General features: G+C 36.0%; 1 protein-coding gene across 1 annotated transcript in view; it reads right to left on the reverse strand.

Annotated features, from left to right (window-relative positions):
- LOC110442315 (tubulin polyglutamylase TTLL5-like) overlaps positions 1–25,713 on the reverse strand; it is a 46,963-nt gene that overhangs the window by 8,370 nt on the left and 12,880 nt on the right. The window contains exons 13-30 of the mRNA XM_021485849.1: positions 25,173–25,254; positions 24,337–24,398; positions 23,424–23,512; positions 22,055–22,087; positions 20,568–20,594; positions 18,545–18,816; positions 17,960–18,022; positions 16,903–16,938; positions 10,364–10,412; positions 9,927–10,029; positions 9,021–9,462; positions 8,577–8,691; positions 8,066–8,212; positions 4,454–4,575; positions 3,734–3,990; positions 2,840–2,884; positions 1,458–1,643; positions 560–655 (exon numbers count right to left, since the gene is read on the reverse strand). Coding sequence (XP_021341524.1) covers positions 560–655; positions 1,458–1,643; positions 2,840–2,884; positions 3,734–3,990; positions 4,454–4,575; positions 8,066–8,212; positions 8,577–8,691; positions 9,021–9,462; positions 9,927–10,029; positions 10,364–10,412; positions 16,903–16,938; positions 17,960–18,022; positions 18,545–18,816; positions 20,568–20,594; positions 22,055–22,087; positions 23,424–23,512; positions 24,337–24,398; positions 25,173–25,254 — 2,226 coding nt within the window. The remainder of the gene's footprint in view (positions 1–559; positions 656–1,457; positions 1,644–2,839; positions 2,885–3,733; positions 3,991–4,453; positions 4,576–8,065; positions 8,213–8,576; positions 8,692–9,020; positions 9,463–9,926; positions 10,030–10,363; positions 10,413–16,902; positions 16,939–17,959; positions 18,023–18,544; positions 18,817–20,567; positions 20,595–22,054; positions 22,088–23,423; positions 23,513–24,336; positions 24,399–25,172; positions 25,255–25,713) is intronic.

Raw genomic sequence — 25,713 nt, forward strand, 5'->3', positions numbered from 1 at the left:
GGTAAAGCACCTTAAGACCCTTCCATCTATGAAGAGTATTTGATTCTACCATATCTGGGTCTTGAGAAGAAGATTTTTGAAATTTTAGTCAATTTGACCCTTTTTGGCCCCGCCCCTCAGGCCCCTGGGGGCTTGGGACTAAACCGGCAACTATTTTTGTTGACCTTTGTCCATGGAAGGTTCCTGCAAAATTTCATTGAAATTGGTTCAGTGGTTTTGGAGAAGAAATCGAAAATGTAAATTGTTTACGGACGCACGACGGACGACGACGGACAAAAGGCGATCGCAATAGGTCACTTGAGACTTTGTCTCAGGTGACCTAAAAATCTAACTTGAGTGGTAAAAATCTAACTTGACTGGGCAATTCATGCTGTAAGTAGGTGTAAAAAGTGTCAGAAAAATCAAAGCATTTATTTATTAAGAGTTATAAATTATCCATGCAGACAATGCCAACAGCGTGATCCCTGTCTGTCTCTTTACTTTGCAAGAGACAATTTGAAATCAATTCTTCTTTAAAATTATCTTAAATACTGGAATAAAAATATTTCAATATACACACCAACAGTAGGGTCTGTTGTCGAGTAAGTGCTGGCTGAGGTGGGACGGTTGTGCAGCGCAGCAGACATTGGTCGGTGTCGCGGCCCAGTGGACGATGCTACGATAATATACAAGTATATAACTCTTATAGAACGATCAGGATTCGCAGATTCTCGTTCTTCGATATCAAATTCACAGGGTAAGTAAATGTTAACCATGAACATGTTTTATTTCCATCGTTGAACATAAAAATGCACATGAATATGTATTAATTCTATAACATCTTCAAGTTTGAACTAATTGTCATGTGATGACATATTATCTCATTGTACCTTGTGCGATTTGAAACCAATTCTTTTTGTTATATTACATCACTGTTCTTGACATGGTATTTTCCTGTTAATTCTATCTAATTTCTATGTCTGAAGTTTTTCATCAATATTGTAAACTTCTCTAACTATTTAATCTTCAATGCTCAAAGTTGTGTGATTTTGATCATCACTTACTAGGTATACTTTTTCAATGTATTTAATTATGCACTTGATGCATTTTTTCATAATTAAGGTAGCATTCATATTTCATTTGAAAATAACTAAAATCAGTTCGACCCTTAACTAATCTCTCTCAAACCAAAATATGTACATCGCTGTAGATCAAAAGGTGAAAATGACATGCTCAATATCAAAGGAATAAAAACAACGTTTTAATATACAAATGCAGATCTAACTACTGAAGTTGCTGGCAGTGTACAAAAATTGTGCATAATAAATAATTAAAATTTGTGACGTTAGAAATGTAGCAATAAAACAACATGACCGTTTCAATAAAGGCAATAAGCTGGGAGCAACGAAAACAGTAAAGCTTGATGACTATGTTAATCACTAGGGGACACCCGATTTGTTGGTATTTTTATACCGTACCTGGACGTTGACTGGAAGCAGACCGCGGACGATTAGACACACCCAGTTTTTGTGTGTAGATCTGGACGGCATTTGCATAAGATGACTGTGACGGGGTGTGGTACACAGACGTACCACCGTGCCCCGAGTCAGCTGCAGTGAAGGAGGTGCCAGGCTTGCTGTCGCCTACATGAGAGGTGCCGCTAACTAAGGAAGCAGAGAGAGGAAGTTTACACTAGAGAATTAAACTACAACATTCAACATATTATAGGCCATTGGGGTTACAAAATTAGGACATGAACGACTCTTTTTTTAAAAATTAAAAACCAATTGTGTGAAAGCTAAAACCTGTCAGTTTTCCTACTTACGACCCATAGAAATAATATTGCTCCAAGCAAAATAGGCAAATTTCTATTTCATAGCGTATTTTATTTATGCATTAAGAGTTTTCCGAATTAACGAGGTACAACTTTAGCTCATCTCCTTTTCATAACACATACACATCAATTTAGGCCATTTTAATGTCTTTCGTCAAAAGAAAATATATTCTGTCATGTATCCCTCGACAAAATGGCAGATATCTATCTTTCTAAAACATTGTGGATCACAACAGACAAAGTGCAGATTACTTTATATCTATCATTCAAGTTAGGATTACCTCCCTTAATTTCATTTGTTAAGTCTTTTTTCCTGTGAACCTGTCACATCAATCAATTAGCTCTGTAATCCTAGTTACCATTCACAACAGTGGAACTCTATTATACAAGAGATTCTTTAGGTCAAAGCATTCGAGCTAGGATATTTCTAAACATTGTCTTCAGGTTGGTAAGTATTGATTATGAAGAGTTCTTTTTACACAACCAATATCATTTTCTATGTGATCTTTCGATGACTAGTACGATATGTACACGTCATCGAAACGTCACATAGAACATTTTATTGGTTGTGTAAATAAAAGCTCTTCATATTTCAAGCTAGGCACTGAAAGGCACTGGAGAATTGATCAGTTCAGGATTTCCGACAGAATTAGAAAAGTAATGAACAGGTATATGGCATAAAGGCATTATTATAGGGTACAAAGCATCTGACAGTCTACTGGTATAGTATCAGATCACTTATATTCTTGGAGAAAAAATATTTTCAAAGCAAGAATTCCATCCGTCTAGCAGTGTTTTATATCCTAAAACAAAATCATGGCATTAAGAAAATGGTAACGAGGGAAAAAAAAAAGTGATTTCATGTCAAAACAAATTTCAAATAAGATACTGGTATACTTAGGGAAGAAGTGAAATAGGAAACACATTTTTAAAAAAGACAATCTATAAAATAAAACTACTACTTATTTAACATACAGAAAAAAGTCTTATAAGTGATCTGGATAAAGTAGGATGATGTATACTCACAAACTGGAGTAAAGGAGGTGAGTATGGAAGGTAGTAGTGGGCACACTAAATATAAACCAAAATCTAACATCTAAATATATAGCTCTAAAATAAAAGTGATAACAATTATTAGCAGTGTTAAAATTCTACACTTCAAATTCTATACACAAAGCTCAAACTTTGGTACAGTCATTGACAACTGGGAAAATAAAGGACTCTCATTACATCAGCTTTAACCCTTTCACCCCTATGTAACTTTAGTAGACTCTACCATGCATTTATATGGATGAGTCCATTTTGTTCTACAGTGGTGAAAGGGTTAACACCCATGTAGGGATCAATTTGAATTCAAAATCTATAAAAAACCTCATTGGAAATATATTTTTTTTTACAAATTAATACTATTTGATTTTTACATTTAAAAAACAAAAAATTGGTGACATTATTTTCGTTTTACTCTGTCAAACACATAAAAGAGTCAAGCAGCATTCCGTAGATAATTGTAACTGTTAATTAGATGGATATCAGGGAACAGAAGCATGGTTGACATACTATTTTTAGTCTACAGAATTCAACAAACAGATTATGTATATCATTAGATTGGCCTTGCCACACATGATTAATGTAGAACAACCTCACATTGACCCTCTGAGAGAATGGTGGAAACACTTCTTTGTCTGCGGCATCAGTACAGCCAGAATTTTTCTGGATTTCTCTCCCCCCCCCTCGCCACAATTAAAAGTGCCAAAAAAAAGAGAAAAAAGTTAAGAACTTAATTTTTTTCCGGTGCAGCAATATCTGGTACAGAATCGCCATTTTATACATTAGACAGCACACAGTAGTGAATGTGGTAACCTTTGTGACTCTCCTTTCACCCTACAATGATGCGAGAACCAGATTCTGCTGTGAACGCACCTTCATTTGAGACACTGTCTCGTCTGTCCTGCGACGTGCTGTCTCGTCTCTCTCTTGAGATGCTGTCCCTCCGTTTCTGGAGACCTGTATCTGAAGCCGATGTCCCAGAAGCTCGAGGTTGTGTCACAGAACTAGGGCGCGAGCCATTGTTTTCAGTGGTGGTTGGTTTGTTGCTAGCGTCTCCTCCCCCCAGAAATATGCTGGCTGATTTGTTGATACGTGTGTATGTAGTCAGCACCTCCTCAAGCTCCCCCTCACTGTTAACGGAACATTGATACAGATAATAAAAACGATGTCCCCATCACTATTATGGCCGAGTACAGACTGTACGGAAGTATAATTGTATAAGATGTTGTTACAAACATCAGAGAATCTTCCACGATGATATATCACACCGTTATCAAAAGTATTGTGTTACCTCAGTCTATAATGATCATGCTGCTGGCTCAAATTAGCAATCAGGTTCACAGGTCACGGAATTTGTATTGTGACAAATTTTAACTCAGCAAAACAAAATGCAATCTTAAAGTGAAAATATAGACTTGTTGAAGTATCTGAGTGATACTTAATAATTTTTGGAACTACAAATTAACACATCTCAACATTTTAAGCCCGAAGTGCTGTACTGTCTATTTATTTCTGAAGACTTTTATCTGAAGCGGAGGTCCCGTATATATGCTCATGTAAGTAAAGTTTGAAATATTAACTTCAGATACATACCTGGCAATGTTGACAAACTTTTCGAATTTTTTGTCACACAGGTTTTCTCCTCGGGGATGTAACTCTGCCACTTTACCCTGTCTCTGTTCCGCCAATTTCTTCAATCTTATTTGTTCAGTTTCCTAAGTTGTAAACAAGTCATTATCAAAATCATATGAATATCTAATAAAGTGACAATTGTTTAAGTTCAAAAAAATGTAAAGAAACAAAAGAAAATTTAAAAAGAAAAATCAAATGTCTTTGATTTAACTGAATTCATAACAGCAAATTTAATTATTGCTTCATTATTTGTCATTTTCAGATCATACAGAATAATGTTGACACATTAATTTTGTATCTACTAACAAAACCAACTAAAATGGAGTACCCTTTATTTCCTGATTCATATGCTGTATAGGACCCATGGGAGCCCAGAATGGGTAGGATCTAGTTAAAATGTTGCATTTACAGGAAAATTGAAAATGGAAGGGAACGTAATCACAGTAATTACGGTAACTTTTGTAAGAACTATTAATGTTTTTAGATGGCATTAGAAATACACATAGCAATGATTATCCTTACCCCTACCCTTTACAGTGTCAGATCTAGAGACATACAATATTTTTCAATTATATCTATTTAACTACAAGAGGACCACAGGCTAGATAGCTTGTTGGGTTTCACCCTTCTGACTCCGAGGGGAAGGATGGGCCACATTCTTGTTTATACAAAATTCAATCTCTTGGCAATTGGTCAAGGCAGTTTTAGTCCAAATCGAAGGAGTATTCAGTTCTACTGAAAATTTACTAATTTTCTCTTTTGGGGCCCATCCTTCTGATCACCCCAGAGGAGTTTGTTTAAAACAAATTGATCCACTTGTATCGATGAAAGGACACTTCTTATAAAATTTATTCAAAATTATTTCAGCTATCCCTAGACAAGTAGTCTTTAAAAGGACAATTTGACAGTTATACAATAAATGCTACAACACAGCATAAAATCTCTTTGCATTTGCCCAGTTGAACAAATATTGTGCTAGCAACACTCAAAGCTCAAGACGAGCACCAAACATACAATAGGCTTCAACATTAGAAGTAATTATTGTTCATCTCTGTGATGTCCAACCTCGAGTTGCTGTTCACTCAAATACTAACTAACTTTGCTTCTAGCCAATCTATATAAGACATAAATCAAGCATCTCTGCATCAACTTTATTACATTCTCTTATAACCCTTTCACCACTGTAGACCATAATGGACTTATCCATATCAATGCTTGGAAGAGTTTACTGAAGTTACATAGGGGCAAAAGGGTTAAGTAAAGAATTTCAACATGTCTTGAGACAACAAATCACACATACACTTTGTCTTCAATTATCTCAGAGCCTGTCAATTATAATAATTACCGCCTGAATATAATACTGTCTTAGTGTGAAACTCAAAAACCTGGGCATTCAAGGCACTCAGTAAAGTGGGTATTCAAGGGCAGATAATCAAGATATGTCGGATTTAAATCCGAATAACCAAAAAATAACCATACAGATTTGACTTGAAATCATATTTTACAGGTAATGATATTGAAAGGATTTTTAGCTTTTAATCATATTCTAGTGTTGAAATATGTTTAAATGCTGAATTATGATATTACCATGTTAAAAATAAAGTCACTATTTTCATGTTACAGATCTAGACTTACACAGAGCTGTAGCACTAAGTCAAGAGGCGAGGAACTTAAAAACTGATGCAGGAATATAAATTCATTAATATATAAATATGCTTACAGTACGACGATAAATCAACCACACCATCTGTTAATGATTTTTTTGCAAACTTTTTATCAGCTAAGAAGGGGAATTGAATTCATGGCTGTAGTATATTTGCATGGTAACAGAAATGTAATAATTTAGGAAAAATAAAGATTCATGAGACTGAAATTGAAGCAGCTGAGAGATACATTCCACAATTCATGTTAAATTTTATCATGCAAATTTGAAGGTAAGGGGTTTTATATACAAATTGTTAACCAGGTGATATAGTTTAAGATAGTTACATCACAAAATTGTTAAAATCGTTATAGAAGATCTAATAGTAATGGATGTTAGCATGCTTTAAACTGATCATACAAGGTATACAGCTAATTTCCATAGTAATCCATACATTTTGTATAACATAACAAGGGAGACAACCTTTGGAGGTTTATGTGAACTAGCTCTACAGCCTAGACCCTTACATGCCGGTTATACCTGTTTGCTGTGGTGGAGTAGCTGTAACAGAACGGTTTACTCTAACAGAAGGCTCATCAGAGATCATTGTACAGGACAGAGGAGACAGCATGATATTGGGGTTCAGAGCTCACAGCATCAGGAGCCGAAGGTAAACTGAGTACAGAATTTACTTAAAGATCCCTGTCGCACTGCACTGTGGTTATCCCTACATACAGTAACCTCCCCTTTACCTTTGTTTGGATATGACTGTAGCACAGTTAGGCCTGTACACTTCTGTTGACCAGGTAGCTCATGATCAATTGGTGAGAGCAACGGTATTACAATCGGTTGACCAGGTAGCTCATGATCAATCGGTGAGAGAAACGGTATTACAATCTGTTGACCAGGTAGCTCATGATCAATCGGTGAGAGCAACGGTATTACAATCTGAAGTTCAGGGTTCGAACCTGGGTCCCTGTCAATCCCAACTGATTTTTTTTTTAAACTCAGAACACTGCAGTAGATTATGTTTTGTTTATTTCATCCTTAATATTTCTCATGAAAGTCCCGCAAGGTATGGATTTATATTCAGAAATGAATTTACAGATCTATAGTCATACCGGATAAAACAGTTTCCAATACCTAGTTTCAGTTTTTAGCAGTGGAACAGGGATTCTGAAGCAACAGGAAACAAAGACGCTCCACTGGAGAGTAACAACAGGAGCTTGGGGGGCGATAACTCACTGGAGCAATGGGACAAATGTGATTGTGCTTGAAAACTCACTTGAGTAGCAGGAGAAATGGTATTACATGTATACCCAAAAGCTCTGTTTAGACAATATTGGACAAAGGTCAAAATGAGTAAGTTAATTGGATAAATATCAACACACAGACATACTCATTAGAGTAAGCAATGTCAGTTAATGAAAAAACAGAAATAAAAGTAAAATTAAACAACACTATACACAGGACAAGGAAATACTGTTGTAGATAGATTTTACTGGTAGAGACAGGTTTTCACTTAAATGGGTTGAAAATGATCATTTACTGATAGACTTAGAGTTTAGTTTACACAAAAGCTTCTCATCGTTTACAGAAAGGTTTCTGATAGTGCACACTGCAAGCAGACCTCATAAAATGTCATATTTGGGTAAATTAACTCATTCACCCCTGAAATTTCATAATGAACTATTTCAACATATGAATCGGAAGAGTTCAAATGTGTCTTCAGGTGTGAACGAGTTAAATTCTCACACAGGTTTTTTTCATCACAACTATAACTATAGTGTACCATCATAAAAAGTTCAACTAAACCATAACCAAACCTTTATCAAACTTCAAAATTAGACATGAGCAACATTAATGACACGAATGCACCGATAGAGTTTCTAGATCTAGTAGATCATTCTGGCGCTAAATGTGTTACCTACCTTGTTATAAATGTGTACAAAATCTCCGAGCTGTTTGGCTAGAATCCGGCGTCGGTCGTTCAGTGGTAATTTACGACTCGGTACGATGACCTTGAACTGCTGTTGTAAATTGACAGCCGCTCTTTTCAGAAATCGTAAAACTAAGTCCTGAAAAAAATACCAGCGTTAATAGTTCTAAAAGCTAAGCCTGGCATTAATTTATTAAAAAAATATATTTAACCAAAAGGATAATAGTTTACAAAGTTGTAATATAAATGATTGGTAAAATTCATCAGAGCAATCGAACCCACTATACATCATAAATGGCATAAAAAAAAGAATGATTTATTTTTGTAATGATTTTGTTTAATAAAAGATGTGTTATCTAAATGTATGAAAGCTATTATAAGTTGAGTTAGTTTCCTTATTTAAATGAAATTTTAGTTTATTTCTTCTTTATCATTAAAATGCTTTAAGATGGAGAAAGAAAGGTATTCCTTTTTAAAGTTACGGATTTATTTACGAAGCTCACCATTTGCTCATTAAGAGCATCAATGTCTTCCTGAGAGGTAGGACTGTGTTCCGACACGAGACGCTGCTGGACTCTCACCAGATACATGGCGAACGCACTGCGGGCCTGTACCTTACTGTTAACATAAACACGTAGTTATAGTGTTGTGGGTGAAGCTGAAAAGCTTCAAAACAATACCACACCGTTACATCAATGATTTATCGAGGCACGTTACTTTTTTTAAGTTTTCTGTGATATCAGATTATTGAAATCAAAGCTGTATGTATACAACACATATTTATTCTTCACACAAGTCTACCTAGGCTAGTAGTAAAAAAAACAACCACACCCAATAACAGAGTATACAATCCAGATACTTCCCAATATAATATTATTCATTACATGCTTCAATTAATACGAAAAGGACTTTTTACACTGTATGCAGCAGATCCCTGCGAGTCATACCTTAGAGAGTTGCCTTTATGTAGCATCTCAACGACCTTGAGCTTTGGTTCTTGAGGGATGGGTGGTTTGGACGGTGCTACAACAGACTGGGATTCTGCATCCTTGTCCGGCCCCCGAGGAGGGGCTTCCCCTGTATTAATGGTGGTGACTGGGGGTTTGGGGGGCAGTCTTTCTATTGTTTTACTGGGTTTTGGAGGGGGGTCATCTGGTGAATGAGACACTTGTTTTTTCATTGTATCTGCAGTATTTTGTGAATTTTCAGACTCCCCTTCCACAGGAACTCTGTCAATTTGGGACCCTGATTCGTATGAAGTAACAGTGGTTCTCTGTTCCTCCTTAGCGCTGGGGTTGTCTCCTCCTGCATCTTCCTCCACTCCCTCTCCCTCTTCCTCACCTTCGCCATCCTCTGGCACGCCCTGTGCTAATTTTGTCTTCGGTTTAGCTAAAACAATAAATAACCACGGTTTATCCTACAAAATAGTTTTATATTTTTGTAATTCTTTACAGTGCCGTCACCTTGATCCAGCTACCATAGCTCCTAACTAACTGTGGCNTTAGCTAAAACAATAAATAACCAAGGTTTATCCTACAAAATAGTTTTATATTTTTGTAATTCTTTACAGTGCCGTCACCTTGATCCAGCTACCATAGCTCCTAACTAACTGTGGCTTGATAGTAAAATGGTTGACCATTTCAACACACTGTCCTCTAAAACATTGGCACATGACCAGCAGGCCAGAGTGGCTGAAATGATTATCAGCTGAACAGTAATTCTGTCAATAATGAGAAAATTTCTCCTCTGTAATAACTGAATGAATAGTGTACTTCTGTACAATTTAGCCTTGTTTAAAATATTTCAGAAAATCCATAACTATGATTTTTTTCAACATCTCTGTAACATTTTACCTCTACGATTTTTCCTTTTCCCTTTTCGTCGATTGCGACCAACTCCAAGTTTTCGTTCATAGTGCCGTGTTCTGATGATTGCATCTGCATAACACTCGGCGAGCTAGAGAAAAACATTGAACAAAACATCTTTATTGGAATCAGTCTCTAATCTCAACCAGCTGTATATGTCTATGTCCGATGTTTATATTGTAATAACATAAGTCTGTTTTTCCTGCAATTCCTGTAATTTTTACAACTTCTAAGAAGTATGTAAATCCAGCCACTTGCAAATTTTTAAGCATCCATCATTATGGTGCAAAATAACGGATGCAACGCTATTATAGAAGCCTGTAGTCAAGGAAAGCCAATCCTCAAATCTCTAAATTCCAATATTCCAGATTTTAATTAACCCACCAATGTGACAGAAGGTGTTCAACAAATATCATATTACTCACCTCTGTATCCGACTTTCCCGTTGAAAGACCGAGATGGGCATATGTGTTTCTGTAAAGGAAAAACCACAGTTATAATTTATTGTAGTCAGATGTCAATATCCGACAATTTAAGTTTGTTAATTATTCCTGTACATGTGCCCCAAGTCTACATAGCAGTTGATTAGTTATGATTTGATTTAGTGATAAAAACATCCACCATTCTATTTGTATGTGTTAACTATACAAAGGGATGCATTTTTTATTCAATGATCTGTGCAAGCTGGGAGCTTATCATATTGGTCAAAACTTCGAAAAAAATGATGATGCACAAAATGTTCCAGGTGCGCTGTGTTTGAGTCCTTTTTTGATACTGTATCATATTTTCTGTATCAAAGCCCCTCATTTCCCCAAGTCTGCTAATTTAACCTCACCTTCTTTCCATCCTATATCTTAAACATTGAACAATGGTAAAAATATCTAAACCTTCCTAAATTATTATTATCATTTATCATCATTTTATATATATGTACATCTACCGTATTTTGAAACCTTTACTGAAACCATTGTCATACTGTATTTTGTTCAGTAATGAATGATAAAAATGTTATAAAACGTTCATTCAGCAGAACAGGGGGGAGAGCATGACACAAACACAACTGTCAAAACAGGACAGACGACAGGACATATAACCACAACCGTCAAACAGGACAGACGACATGACATAAATACAACTGTCAAAACAAGACAGACGCCATGACATATAAACACAACTGTCAAACAGGACAGATGGCATGACATATATACAACTGTCAAAACAGGACAGATGGTATCACACAAATACAACTGTCAAAACAAGACAGACGACATGACATATAAACAGAACTGTCAAACAGGACAGACGACATGACATATATACAACTGTCAAACAGGACAGACGACATGACATATCAACACAACTGTCAAACAGGACAGATGACATGACACAAATACAACTGTCAAAACAAGACAGACGACATGCCACATAAACACAACTGTCAAACAGGACAGACAACATGACATAAATGCAACAGTCAAAACAAGACAGACCACAAGACATATAAACACAACTGTCAAACAGGGCAGATGGCATGACATAAATACAACTGTCAAAACAGGACAGATGACATGACACAAATACAACTGTCAAAACAAGACAGAAGACATGACATATAAACACAACTGTCAAAAAGGACAGACGACATGACATATCAACACAACTGTCAAACAGGACAGATGACATGACCCAAATACAACTGTCAAAACAAGACAGACGACATGCCACATAAACACAACTGTCAAACAGGACAGACAACATGACATAAATGCAACAGTCAAAACAAGACAGACCACAAGACATATAAACACAACTGTCAAACAGGGCAGATGGCATGACATAAATACAACAGTCAAAACAAGACAGACGACAAGACATATAAACACAACTGTTAAACAGGACAGATGGCATGACACAAATACAACAGTCAAAACAGGACAGACAACATGACACAAATACAACTGTCAAACAGGACAGACGACATGACTTATATACAACTGTCAAACAGGACAGACGACATGACATATCAACACAACTGTCAAACAGGACAGATGACATGACACAAATACAACTGTCAAAACAAGACAGACGACATGACACAAATACAACAGTCAAAACAAGACAGACGACAAGACATATAATCACAACTGTCAAACAGGACAGATGGCATGACACAAATACAACAGTCAAAACAGGACAGACAACATGACACAAATACAACTGTCAAACAGGACAGACGACATGACATATAAACACAACTGTCAAACAGGACAGACGACATGACATATCAACACAACTGTCAAACAGGACAGATGACATGACACAAATACAACTGTCAAAACAAGACAGACGACATGACATATAAACACAACTGTCAAACAGGACAGACAACATGACATAAATACAACAGTCAAAACAAGACAGACCACAAGACATATAAACACAACTGTCAAACAGGGCAGATGGCATGACACAAATACAACAGTCAAAACAGGACAGACGACATGACATATAAACACAACTGCCAAACAGGGCAGATGGCATGACATAAATACAACAGTCAAAACAAGACAGACGACATGACATATAAACACAACTGCCCAACAGGGTAGATGGCATGACATATATACAACTGTCAAAACAGGACAGATGGCATGACATATATACAACTGTAAAAACAGGGCAGATGACATGACATAAATACAACTGTCAAAACAGGACAGATGGCATGACATATATACAAATGTAAAAACAGGGCAGATGACATGACATAAATACAACTATCAAAACAGGACAGATGGCATGACATAAATACAACTGTCAAAACAGGGCAGATGGCATGACATAAATACAACTGTCAAAACAGGACAGATGACATGACATATATACAACTGTAAAAACAGGACAGATGACATGACATAAATACAACTGTCAAAACAGGGCAGATGACATGACATAACAACAACTGTCAAACAGGGCAGATGGCATGACATATATACAACTGTCAAAACAGGACAGATGACATGACATTTATACAACTGTCAAAACAAGACAGATGACATGATATAAATACAACTGTCAAAACAGGGCAGATGGCATGACATAAATACAACTGTCAAGACAGGACAGATGACATGACATTTATACAACTGTCAAAACAAGACAGATGACATGACATAAATACAACTGTCAAGACAGGACAGATGACATGACATAAATACAATTGTCAAAACAGGGCAGATGACATGACATAAATACAACTGTCAAAACAGGACAGATGACATGACATAAATACAATTGTCAAAAAGGGCAGATGGCATTTATACAATTGTCAAAATAGGGGGGGATGGAATGACATATATACAACTGTAAAAACAGGGCAGATGACATTTATACAATTGTCAAAATAGGGCGGATGGAATGACATATATACAACTGTCAAAGTATAAGATATATCGATATATACATCAAAGCCAGTAATCAAGATAAGATGTGTTTTCAGCATGCTTTTAGTAAAAAGTGGATATCTATCGCATCATTAGAAGAGCTGAAAAATCGTTTAGTATCTACTCAGATTTACAAGGAAGCTGAAGTTTCCAGAAATGTTAGAATAATAATTTACATATATATGTGTAACATTGCAGAAAAAAATTGAAAACTAATCCCTGAAAGTTTTCTTCCTTTCCTTCAAAGAAATTGAATTCCTGTCTTTTTATCAACTGCTGTACCTAGTATATCAGTAATATTTCACACTAATATATAGGAGACTTTAGTGAAGTAAGTTTTCTTGATGACCTGAAAATCAAGTCGATACTGAAAATATATATCTCCTAGCGATATTTAACGTAGTTAATAATGACATGACCTGAAGCAAACGTCCAGTGTGGTCAGTTTCATCTAAGCCAGTGATAAAATAGCTACAACCGAAATAGTGCAATACCTGGGCCTTTCAGTGAGATTTAGTAAACTTGTACAGCACTACACGCTGTCAACCGACAACACAGTGTCAGTTATGAGTTCACACTTAACTCATTCTTGAATTTACACAATACATCGCAAGTAAGAATTATAAATATCATAATATGTACCTCTAATAAGATATTTCTGTTCCCATTTGGATTTGAATAGGTTCAATTAGAGCATGCACGCACTGAGAGGGTGCCGCAAACTGCAGAAATCACAAAATCAATAGGTTTAAACGTAAAACAGATCACTAATTTATAATTAAAACATTAGATGCTGTTGGAAGATGATTTTGATTCAAAATAGATGCATATACTTGTATTCAGAGAGGCTAGGCAAAAAAAAGTGAGAAGTTACCTTCTCTCCTCGACTGAAAGACATTTTTGTCTGTACAGTTAAGGATTTCTCCATTACTGATTAACAATCTAAAGAAAACATTGTCCCTTGTCAATTTCTCGACATGAATTGTTCATACGGAGTATCAAACTATATAATCATGAAGAGTTTTGTGACAAGGTTATAAAAAAAACTTACTTCGCTAAATTGTTTTTTTAAATGGATATTTTTTTTCCCCTCAGGGACAATGACCACACAAACATCATATATGTGATGAAATAATTGGTCAACAATTCCTTGACATTTTTATAAAACTATTTAAAAGCCAGTCAAGAAAAAAACTGGTTGGCAGATCAATTCAATCTAATAACTTTATCTATAACAGCTGAAAAAATCATCAAATGAGCAGCCAGCTTCAAAACTGTCCTTAAATTCTTTAACCAACAATCAATCATTTGCTGTATTAATATTGCTAAACTAACAGCGATTTCAATTACACATTCTACATAAACAATCACTCATTTCTGTTACATCCCGAATACCGATAGTTCACTTTCGTTACATCGTATCTATCTAATACATATTAAACCATGCATGCATAATAAGCGTGAACACCTGAATACTGCCACCCAACAATGTGAAAAGCATGACCTCGTGCAGGCTCCGTTTAAACTTCAACACCAATAATATGGAAATAATCATAGGACACTTTTACAACATAGCTGCAGGATGTCGACTGTTATGTACGTCGTCAAAAACCCCACCGATTATAGGCATCACCATCAATTCCGTCATAATACGATCAAAGTCATTTCACATGATGATGTCATTGATGGTGACTAGTGCATTACCTAGTCCAGCAATTGAATTAGACTATAACACATACTGATAGTTACATGTCAATTAAAAACAAACACCCATCAGAATATAAGGACTTCTAACTGCTCAATGTACAAATTGGTCATTTTGTTAAAAAAAATATGGGAGTTCTCAATTTTGTTTGTGTACCTTTTAGTGATAAATTTTGATCCTGTATAATTGATGATGTTTATCATGAACTATGAACGACATGGCTCCGTCGGTTTGGAGCGGAATATTACTCAAAGTACATTGTACATTGTCTATCGTATGGAGGACTTAACATAGCTCCTGCAGTACAAACCCGATAGGGCAGTCTAACACGGCAGTCTAACACGGCAGTCTAACAGTCTAACACGGCAGTCTAACAGTCTAACACGGCAGTCTAACTAACACGGCAGTCTAACACGGCAGTCTAACACGACAGTCTATCACGGCAGTCTAACTCGACAGTCTAACTCGGCAGGCTAACCCGGCAGTCTAACTCGGCACTCTAACACGACAGTCTACCACGACAGTCTTAACACGACAGTCTAACGCGACAGTCTAACTCGGCAGTATAACACGACAGTCTAACTCGCCAGTCTAACACGGCAGTCTAATCCGGCAGTCTAACACGGCCGTCTAACACGACAGTCTATCACGGCAGTCTAACTCGGCACTCTAACACGACAGTCTACCACGGAAGTCAAACACGGCAGTCTAACATGGCAGTCTAACTCGGCACTCTAACACGACAGTCTACCACGGAAGTCAAACACGGCAGTCTAACATGGCAGTCTAACACGGCAGGCTAACTCGGCAGTCTAATTCGGCAGTCTAACACGACAGTGTAACTCGGCAGTCTAACGCGACAGTCTAACTCGGCAGGCTAACACGGCAGTCTAATCCGGCAGTCTAACACGGCCGTCTAACACGGCAGTCTAATCCGGCAGTCTAACACGGCAGGCTAACTCGGCAGTCTAAGACGGCAGTCTAACACGGAAGTCTAACACGACAGTCTTAACACGACAGTCTAACGCGGCAGTCTAACTCGGCAGTCTAACACGGCAGTCTAACACGGCAGTCTAACACGAAAATAAACAGGAATTATACTAAATGAACTTGTGGATGAATATCACTTTGTTTTTGGTTGTTGTAGTGATTTTTAATATAAGGAGTATTTATCTTTAACTATTATCATTATTCTACCACACAAAATTGATGTTAGTTTTGCCTACAAATATCAAGGGAGACTATTCAAAATATTGCTGTTTCTGTTCCAAGGTAAAAAGGATAAGAAATCAGTTTTTATATAAAATAAGGTGCAACTTAAGTCTTATTATTGAACAATATCACAAACATATTTTTCATGCAAGTTTCAATGCATACTTTACCCTTAAAATGTCTGTTTGTACATTTAACAAGCCAAGTTTTTTTTGGTTATTTTTTACATCAGTGTTAATTAATATGTAGTATGTACTAATACATGCTTATCACATGCAGCAATTTTTACAGACAGATCTAGAGATACTGTAAATGAAAATAAGCCTATATATTTAGTCCAATGTTGCATTGATTTTTAAAAAACATTTCATACCATTACCAAATGCAATGTCAAAATATCATTAAAATAGGATATTCCAAGGCCAGCAAAATGATTGTCAATTAATTACAGCACTATTCTACAACATAACAGAAGAAACAACACATATACCGTGATTAGGTATGATACATGGTGGGTGAGGTAATCTGTGGCTGGTTGTAACTAGGCGTAGCATTCCAAGATAATACACCAGTTCTACAGTAACGTTACAATACCTGTACTTACTTGTAATTATAAGATGACCGTAAAATAGGATTTATTCTGAAAAAATTGAGTTATCAATCATTTCTTCTTGCGCTCAATTATCTCTGGCCTGTATATAGGGTCCTGAATACATGTACATCTATTACCAAATAGTTATTATTGTTGAAGACTTAAAAGAATTTCATGATTTTTTTCTTGCCGTCATAGAAAAATATCCATTGAATTTTTCATAAATCAGGGAAATATATGTGACCATACCGTATTTGACCACAAATAAGCTACTACCTCTAGTGAAAAAAGATTGAAAAAAAATACAAAAGTAGAGAGGGGGCTTATTTGCGAGTGAGGTCTTATTTGAGGTCAAATACATGTACAGTACATACAAGTGGAACTCGGATAATTCAGCCGTCTACAATCCCACCTACAAATGGCAGGATGTTTAAACAGCTTATTACGAATTATTGACACAGTTTTAACTGATATCATTGTTTTCTAAAAACAATGGCATAATCAGTGATTTGGATATAATGTATCTGCAAACTCATTAAAGATAAAACTTAAGCCTCTTACTGAAAACACACAACTAAAATCAACAAAATTAATCTTCAATTGGATCAAAGTTTTACTTTATACACAAACAATGTACATATTAACAGTGTCCCAACATTACAAGACCGACTGGTCCCTTTATCAAGGTAGGACAGTCATAGCTTGACAAAGGGACCAGTCGGTCTTGTAACATTGTCATACGTTTAATACATACACTCTTTGTATTTCAGTGAAAAAGAAAAACCTTGTCATCCATCGTTGCCAACATTTGCTCAGTAAAATTTTGACATTACATGTATAAAGGGTTTTGACCATAGATTAAGGAAACTCATTGTTTAGAAAAAATGAAAACGGGACCCTGGAATAGGTTTGAAGTATGAGTCAAGTAGCAAAAAGAAGGACCATTATGTCATTATACAGCTTGCGAGTGAACACCTAGATGAAGGATGAGGAGGCCATGTTGCTCGGGAAAGCTAAGGTTGGGGCCTGACCTCGGGAGCTGTTTCAGTTCAATGCTATATATAATTACCTAGCCCTGGATCCCAGTGAGGCTGTGCCTACAGTCTTCGGCTGATTGGTAGCTGTCTTGTGTCTGTAAAATAAATATTAAAATAAGCCTATACCGGGGGGAAATTAAAACAATTTTGATTGGCTGCGATCCCTCTATACATTCATTGATATTACACAATATTTACAAGATTTCATAGTGGCATCGACACATGACAGTAAAGGGGAGATCTAGAGTGAATAATGATTTGACAATTCAATTTGTAAATGACCAAGATTTTCAAACATTTTGGAAAATATCCATGTTTTGAATAATCTCATGATACGCTAGACAACTAAATAACAATATGGCACTCACTTTCCTAAAGAAAGGTCACAATTCTCTATCTTCTTTTAAAAACAGTAGGCAACAGAGGAGATGCAATCCTATATTTTCCCATTAGTAGGTGAGAAAAGGGAAAGACAAAACTGCTATAGCCGAGAGCTGGTAAACAGATTAACGGAAACAATATTGATGTCAAAAAGGATCATGGACAAAGATGAGCATGAGGGCAAAGTTTCAGGTATTAAGAACTTAAGATAAAATACATATCAAAATTGGTGTTACCTTTCAGGGTAGAGTCTGCTGTGCAGCATGAAGTTATTTGTGCTAGAATACTGAAGAAAGGTTGAGTACAGATCCCAGGAGTCAGGAGTAGGAAAGATCCGAACCCAGCCACCACTCCGACCCTCCTCCTCCTTCACACGGCGTAAAATCTTTATTTCTTCACTGGTCAGACCAGACATTCCTCCAGGTTTGTCCGAGTTGGAGCCTCGTTCTGAGTTCCTTGAAGATGTCCGAGTGTTATTGGAAGAGCCTGCTGACATTGGCCTTTGTTTCTACAAAAGTAGAGAAAGATGATCTTTAAGTTAAGTTTTCCTTATGTTCAAGCTGTTTCTATTTTAGGACAGAACAAAATCTTCAGCAACATCTGCATTAGCAATCTAACAAATGATAATACAATTTCCTGTTTAAATCAAGCCTGAATATTTCAATTTTCACTCAAGAGAAAACATTCATGTTAATTACTTTAATTCCAATTATGATATTTTAATTGAGATTAAAAATAAAATAATGGCAACTAATTACAATCATAACTAATTCCGACCCCTTGATATCCTATATTATAAACATGTAAACACCTATCACAAGAAATTTGACATCACAAACACGAGGAAAGGTTCAGAAAGAAGTACCATTTCAGATGTAACCCTATATGTAATATAGAACACAATACTGAAACTAGACAAATGGATAATGAAATTTGTTCTGTAGCTAATTTTGTTCTTCAAATTTAAACAGAAAAATATACGGTAAGAATGTGTTCTATATATGGCCCTTATACCCTTTATAAGAAAATTTTAAAAAACGCAAAAAAAATTATATTTTCAAACACATTAACATTTCCTGTACACGTACTTCAATCCTTTGCTACACACTAGCGATAACACCAAGCTACCAAAAATAAACCAAAAAAAATACAAAATTCACAACAAACAACAACAACAACAACAAAAAATCCTATTTTAAAAAAATCACCCAACCAGCAGAAATTGAAAAAAAACGATATTGAAGAAAAAATGACAAAGCCACAAGGATAGCGTTTCTAATTAGCCCCAGTAACTGATGGAGAGCAATCCATTGGTGAGGAGATTAGCACTTTGTGGTATATAATAAGGTAGTACTGACACAGAAAAGGTTTATAAAACGAACATATGTCCCTGCTTTGATGGAAATGGAGCTATGAATGCAATGTGAAGCTGAAACTATAGGTCACAGAGATGGCAGTACATGTACTCCTAAAGATATATCTACACGTCAAGTTTGATGAATTGGTGGACTTCTAGTATCAAAGAAATGGAGTTAAACGCAAAGTCTATCCAAGATGTGCAGTACAAACAGATGCAGATTGACCGACAAAATGACAAAAACGCAATGCCTCTCTCGACTGATGTGGCTTGTTCGTGATTTACGACCTATTGTTACAGCTATGGGGATTTAAGGACCAGCCAGGTTTGGGCAGGGAATGAAAAATTAATAAACGACACTTAGGAATCCCAGTACCACTGCCAAAGAACTGTAACTAAGTATTGGTGACTGTTTTTTCCAGTATGACTATACATATGAAATAAACAAAGTATAAAGCAACAAAAGTGTTCTGGGCGTAAAAATTTAGTGAGGTCAGACTAGGATTTGTACCATAGACTACTTCAGGTTGTTATACTATCGCTCTCACTGACTGAGCAACAGTTGTATCCAAACGAAAGTTAACCCCTGAAGACACATTTGAACCCTTCCAATTCAAAGGTTGGAATAGTTCATTATGAAACTTCAGGGGAGGTTACTGTATATAGGGAAACCCCCCACACTGCAGTTGGATACGGATCCCTAAATTGACTTTAAAGGAAACGTCAATAGAGTGACAGTTATCACAGATTTGACAGCATTACACTAAGCTGGAGCAGACAACAAAGTAACAACACGGCTGTAACGGGAAACAAAGTTCCGACAACGCTGTAACAAAACAGTTACAGCATGTCTGTAAACGACGACAGAGCATAACAGCAAGATATGGCTTGTAAGTACCAACCCGCAAACTCAGAGATGGTTTAGAATCCTGAAATCAAAAATCATTATCACATTTTAAAACTGTTAAATGTTACTGAATGCGACATGAAGATATTCCACCTGACGCCTTTACAACCTGTTAGTTTTACTAATAAATTACAGTCTACAATTAGATACATTAGATCTGATTTAGAAATTAAAATGCACCATTAAGTAAAACCAGTACTTCAAATATACATGTTAATACATAAATTCATGATTCAATCAAAGAACAATATGGCACTCAATTTTCACAAGGAAGGTCAAATTTCACTATCTTCATTTACAAACAGACAGTAGACAAAAGAAGAGAACCCAAGAATGATTCTCTGATGTACCAAACCACCTTTACCTAGTATAGGTTCCAGTCTCAATGTGAAATATTATTAGACTCTTTCATGCCCAGGGGTGTAGGATAGGGAGATTCCACTCCAGGGTATTTCAAATATGGTAAAACTCAAGGCCAAGGTGTTTGCCAAATTTATAAACCCTGAGGGTGGAATTTCCCTTACCTACACCCTTGGGCATAAAAGAGTATTTTTCTCTCATTCCAACTACCAGAATAAGCTCAAAAACTGTAAAAATATGTTTGGAATGGCGTCAATTTTGAAAATATAAATTTTCCACCTTAGCTTTTTAGACGAAATCAAATCAGTCGGCCAGATTTACCATACCTCATATTTGCATACAAAATGATTTGTCTCATCTTTCTTACATGAGCGGTAAATAAATAGTAATTGGTATTAATTTCATCACGACACCTTTTCCGCATTGCGGCATCAGAGTTTTCCAAGTTTGTGATGTCACGTCACGTGAAACGGGGTGTAGGATAGAAGTTTCCAAAACCCCTTTATTACCCTGGACAGCTCTATCTTAAACACATGGAAATGAGAGAAAACTCTATGCATCAAGCTAAATTATAACAAACTTTGTAGTTGCTAAGATTCACCATGACTTTGTATATTCGTAATCACACAAAAATTGTTTGACTTCTACAGCCAAACCCCCTTCGGTTCAATTTGTACAGCCAAACCCCCTTAGGTTCGATTTGTACAGTCAATACCCTGTTAGGGTCAGATTGTACAGTCAATACCCTGTTAGGGTCAGATTGTACAGTCAACCCATTTAGGGTCAGATTTGTACAACCAACCCATTTAGGGTCAGATTTGTACAACCAACCCATTTAGGGTCAGATTTGTACAGTCAACCGACCTCTGGTTAGATTTAATTTGTACAGTCAACCCATGCCACTTAGGGTCAGATTTGTATAGCAAAACCCACCTCAATAGGCAAAAGTTGAAGGTATCAGGAAAACTACTTATCCAAGTGTTCAAGCTTACCGCATCTTGATATTCTGGATATTCAAAAAGTTAAATGATACTACTCCGATCTACTCGTCAACGTTTCCAATTAAATATATTAGCACCAACAAAGCACACACACGTTCACGCAGGGCCCAGATAGACTTACCATGGAGGCAGAAGTGGGTCTGAATCGTGCAGACTGGAAAAAAGGCAGGTTGAGTGAAGGCAGTGTTATATCGACATGCTTGTTTTTACTACAGGTGTGGTGTACAGGACATGGGGTGGAAAACCTCTCCTACCAGCTAAGTCATTGACGGGCTGAATATCACTTCACATAGTTATGGAAAATGTATGTAACTGCAGAGGCTGAGAGGCTTAACTTTTCATTAGGCATTTTAGTGACAAGATCCGGAGCTTGCACAATTAGTGTTTGTGGAAAATTATATGTAATAATGTGAATAGAACCAAAACTAAATCTTTCATAAAGTGTTGTAAATAGTTCCTGATTTTTATTAACTTTCAATGCAAAAAAAAAACAACCAGAGAGGGTTTCCACTTAATTCAGATTATTTTGAGAACGATTGTGAGAAATCTAAAACGGGAAATATTTTGGCAGAAATCATTAATGTAGGCTATCTAAGGAAGTTTTGTTAGGGATGATTTCAGAAAAACATGCGACACATGAAATCAGTCGAGGAATACATTTTGTTACAAACTCAATATCAGGGTAAAAGAAACTTGAATTTCACACTATAAGTGTTCAACAGATTTCCCACAATCTATACAAATATAGTGGTATCATGCATATAGGCCTACTACATGCCAACACATACATACAGACAAATCTAAATTATAACATGTATATATTACACACAATAATAATCATGCTGTCTTATGAATATTTGTCTTACAACAGTCCATGCTACTATATACTGTGCTTCAATCTTGATTTCTTTAAACCTCCCTCCCCTTCAATAATCATATTGGAACGTTCCAATTTCAAGAGGCATTTTTATACAAAGTTAAATCTTAAACACGAACAGAAAACATATTTTCATTTTCTTTAAAAAAAATCTTTTGCTTTTTACCAAATTTTAGAAGTCAACATCAAAGTGCCAAATGTGGGTGAATATTGAGGTTCAATATCAGAACACAAGACTATTAACTCTAGAAAAGGACAAATTGTGCAAAATAAGTGAAACATGAGCTATTTTAACATATAAGCCACCTAGGGATGAATATTTTTATCTAAATTTAACATATTTTGGAAAAGATCTTTGCATTCTCTCAAAGCATTCTGGCAATATAATAGTCTTGAGAAATGCACACAGACAAGGCAAAGCTGAACTAATGAACAGCTAATGAACTGCTTGCTAAGCTAATATACTTGCATGCTAGTCAATGGAGATAGTTGGGTGAGAAACACACTTTCATACAGTAATGAACACTTATACTTGGAGAGAAGTTAGATGTCTAGGGTTAATGACATATGAGTTTATGATGAAGATCTACGTATACCAAGGATGTCTGCTTACCTTCGCCCGGGACGCAATTTTGGCAGTGACTTCTTGATTTCGTCTGCTCTGCTGAAGCGTCCTCATCATTGGGTCATGGCATATGATGCCTGTAATATTATTACAAATAACTCTACGACTTGTAATATTATTACAAATAATACCTGCAATGTCATAGTAAACTCAACATGAATTAAATTTCACCCATTACATACATTGCAGTAAGACTGTGAGGGCTGTTTCGGCTCAACAATTCAAGACTTTTGATGGAGAATGGAAAACAATCTCTGGACACTGAACAAATAACAATGACAGAGACCAACCTTTTTATAATATTTTTTTATCAACATAAAACTCTCATGAAAGGAAGATATATGTTCATTGTCTCCAGTATATATTCCAGCAGTTTGCAAGAAGGAATATTGAACAAATTCTAGTACTTCGACCTTTTTTTCAATTTTGTTTCTAAGTGCTTACCTTGATTCCAGCATTTTTCTGTTTTCATGTTTATATAAGCCATGTGATAACATTCTATACAATATATCAGAAATGGGAAGACATTGCTTTATTGTGTTACATTGTATGTGTTTCATTTTTGTATATTAAGGGAAAAACGCAAAACACTTCCAAATTTAAGGTCCATGAAAATGAAAGTGTTTGTGACATCAATAAAAGTCCAGTTAATAATAACCTGACCTCAAAATCAAAGGTCAAGGTCAACATCTTGTCGTTATCCAATGGTAACACAGGGTGTGTAGTTAATATCAATTCTATATAATACATTTTACTACATTAATGTGCCTGGCTATGTTTGAGTAAAACCTGTGAAAGACCATAATACACATAGTTTCAGAGTTGGTTTGAATTTGTTAAGCAGTTTTTGAGGATTAGCAGTTTTTCTGTTCTAGGTGACACTGGTTTACAACTGACTTACCTGAAAGACTAAATAGATCACAGATTAGGTTTGTCTTTATCTTCAAATCAAGTGGAGCATCACTGTAAAACATCAAAGGATTAATGTAACTACCCAGTAATTTACCCAGCTCAAATACTTATACAGAACACAGAAGGTAAAATATTATTACTTTCTTAGTAAAAATTGGATGAAATTTATATTTCACCTTGATAACATGCCACACCAGAAAAAGCCACGATGATCATGACTACTCATGGAAAATGTTTTGCTCTAACACAGGACAAACAATTCTCACATATACAATATTCATCTTTATTTTATATTTCCCAAGCAAAGTACTGACATTTTCCAAAACAGGACAGATATTTTCCCCCACACAGGATCAAGTAATATTTTTTCTAACAAAGGATGTGTATTACTTTTAAAAAGAAAATACAAATTGCTGTTATCATTTCTAAACAACTTTGCTAGGATAGGCGATAGCTACAGCAAAATATTTTAGGTTGTAAAATATTCACTGCTACTAATATTCACAACTGCTTTGTTCCTAACCAAAGTCTGTTGTAATACACGGTCATTAGGACCAAAAAGGCTACGGTTCTATTGTCAGCTTTCAAATAAATAGGATTGGTAGGTAGGCACTATTTTTGCAAAATAGACAGTGTTTTAGACTTAAACAATTCCGTTTACAAAGTGATATACAGACAGTATTTCAGCCTTGCAGTACTTGCTCAATAGAAGACAAAATCTAGAAAAAATCTATATGACATGATAAAGTATATTGGGAAAATTACATATTTTTGGTCCGTGTTACATTTTGTCATATTAAAGGCCAGTCTGTTAGTGGTACCTACCAGGCTAAGGACGGAGACAAGTTGACCTCTAGCACCCACGGTTTCATGTTGTCGTCAATGAGGACATCAAAACCGTACAATTCTGTAATGGACACGGATCAAACGTTATACCACATTCAGTATCACAGTACATGTAGTACCACTGTAACAGTGTATAAACCATGTATTGTAACAGTTATACCACATTCAGTACCACAGTACATGTAGTACCACTGTAACAGTGTATAAACCATATATTGTAACAGTTATACCAGTCAGTACCACAGTACATGTAGTACCCCTGTAACAGTGTATAAACCATGTATTGTAACAGTTATACCAGTCAGTACCACAGTACATGTAGTACCACTGTAACAGTGTATAAACCATGTATTGTAACAGTTATACCAGTCAGTACCACAGTACATGTAGTACCACTGTAACAGTGTATAAACCATGTATTGTAACAGTTATACCAGTCAGTACCACAGTACATGTAGTACCACTGTAACAGTGTATAAACCATGTATTGTAACAGTTATACCAGTCAGTACCACAGTAC

This window comes from Mizuhopecten yessoensis, unplaced genomic scaffold (genome assembly GCF_002113885.1).
Source record: "Mizuhopecten yessoensis strain PY_sf001 unplaced genomic scaffold, ASM211388v2 scaffold716247, whole genome shotgun sequence".
NCBI classification, from domain to species: Eukaryota; Metazoa; Mollusca; class Bivalvia; order Pectinida; family Pectinidae; genus Mizuhopecten; species Mizuhopecten yessoensis.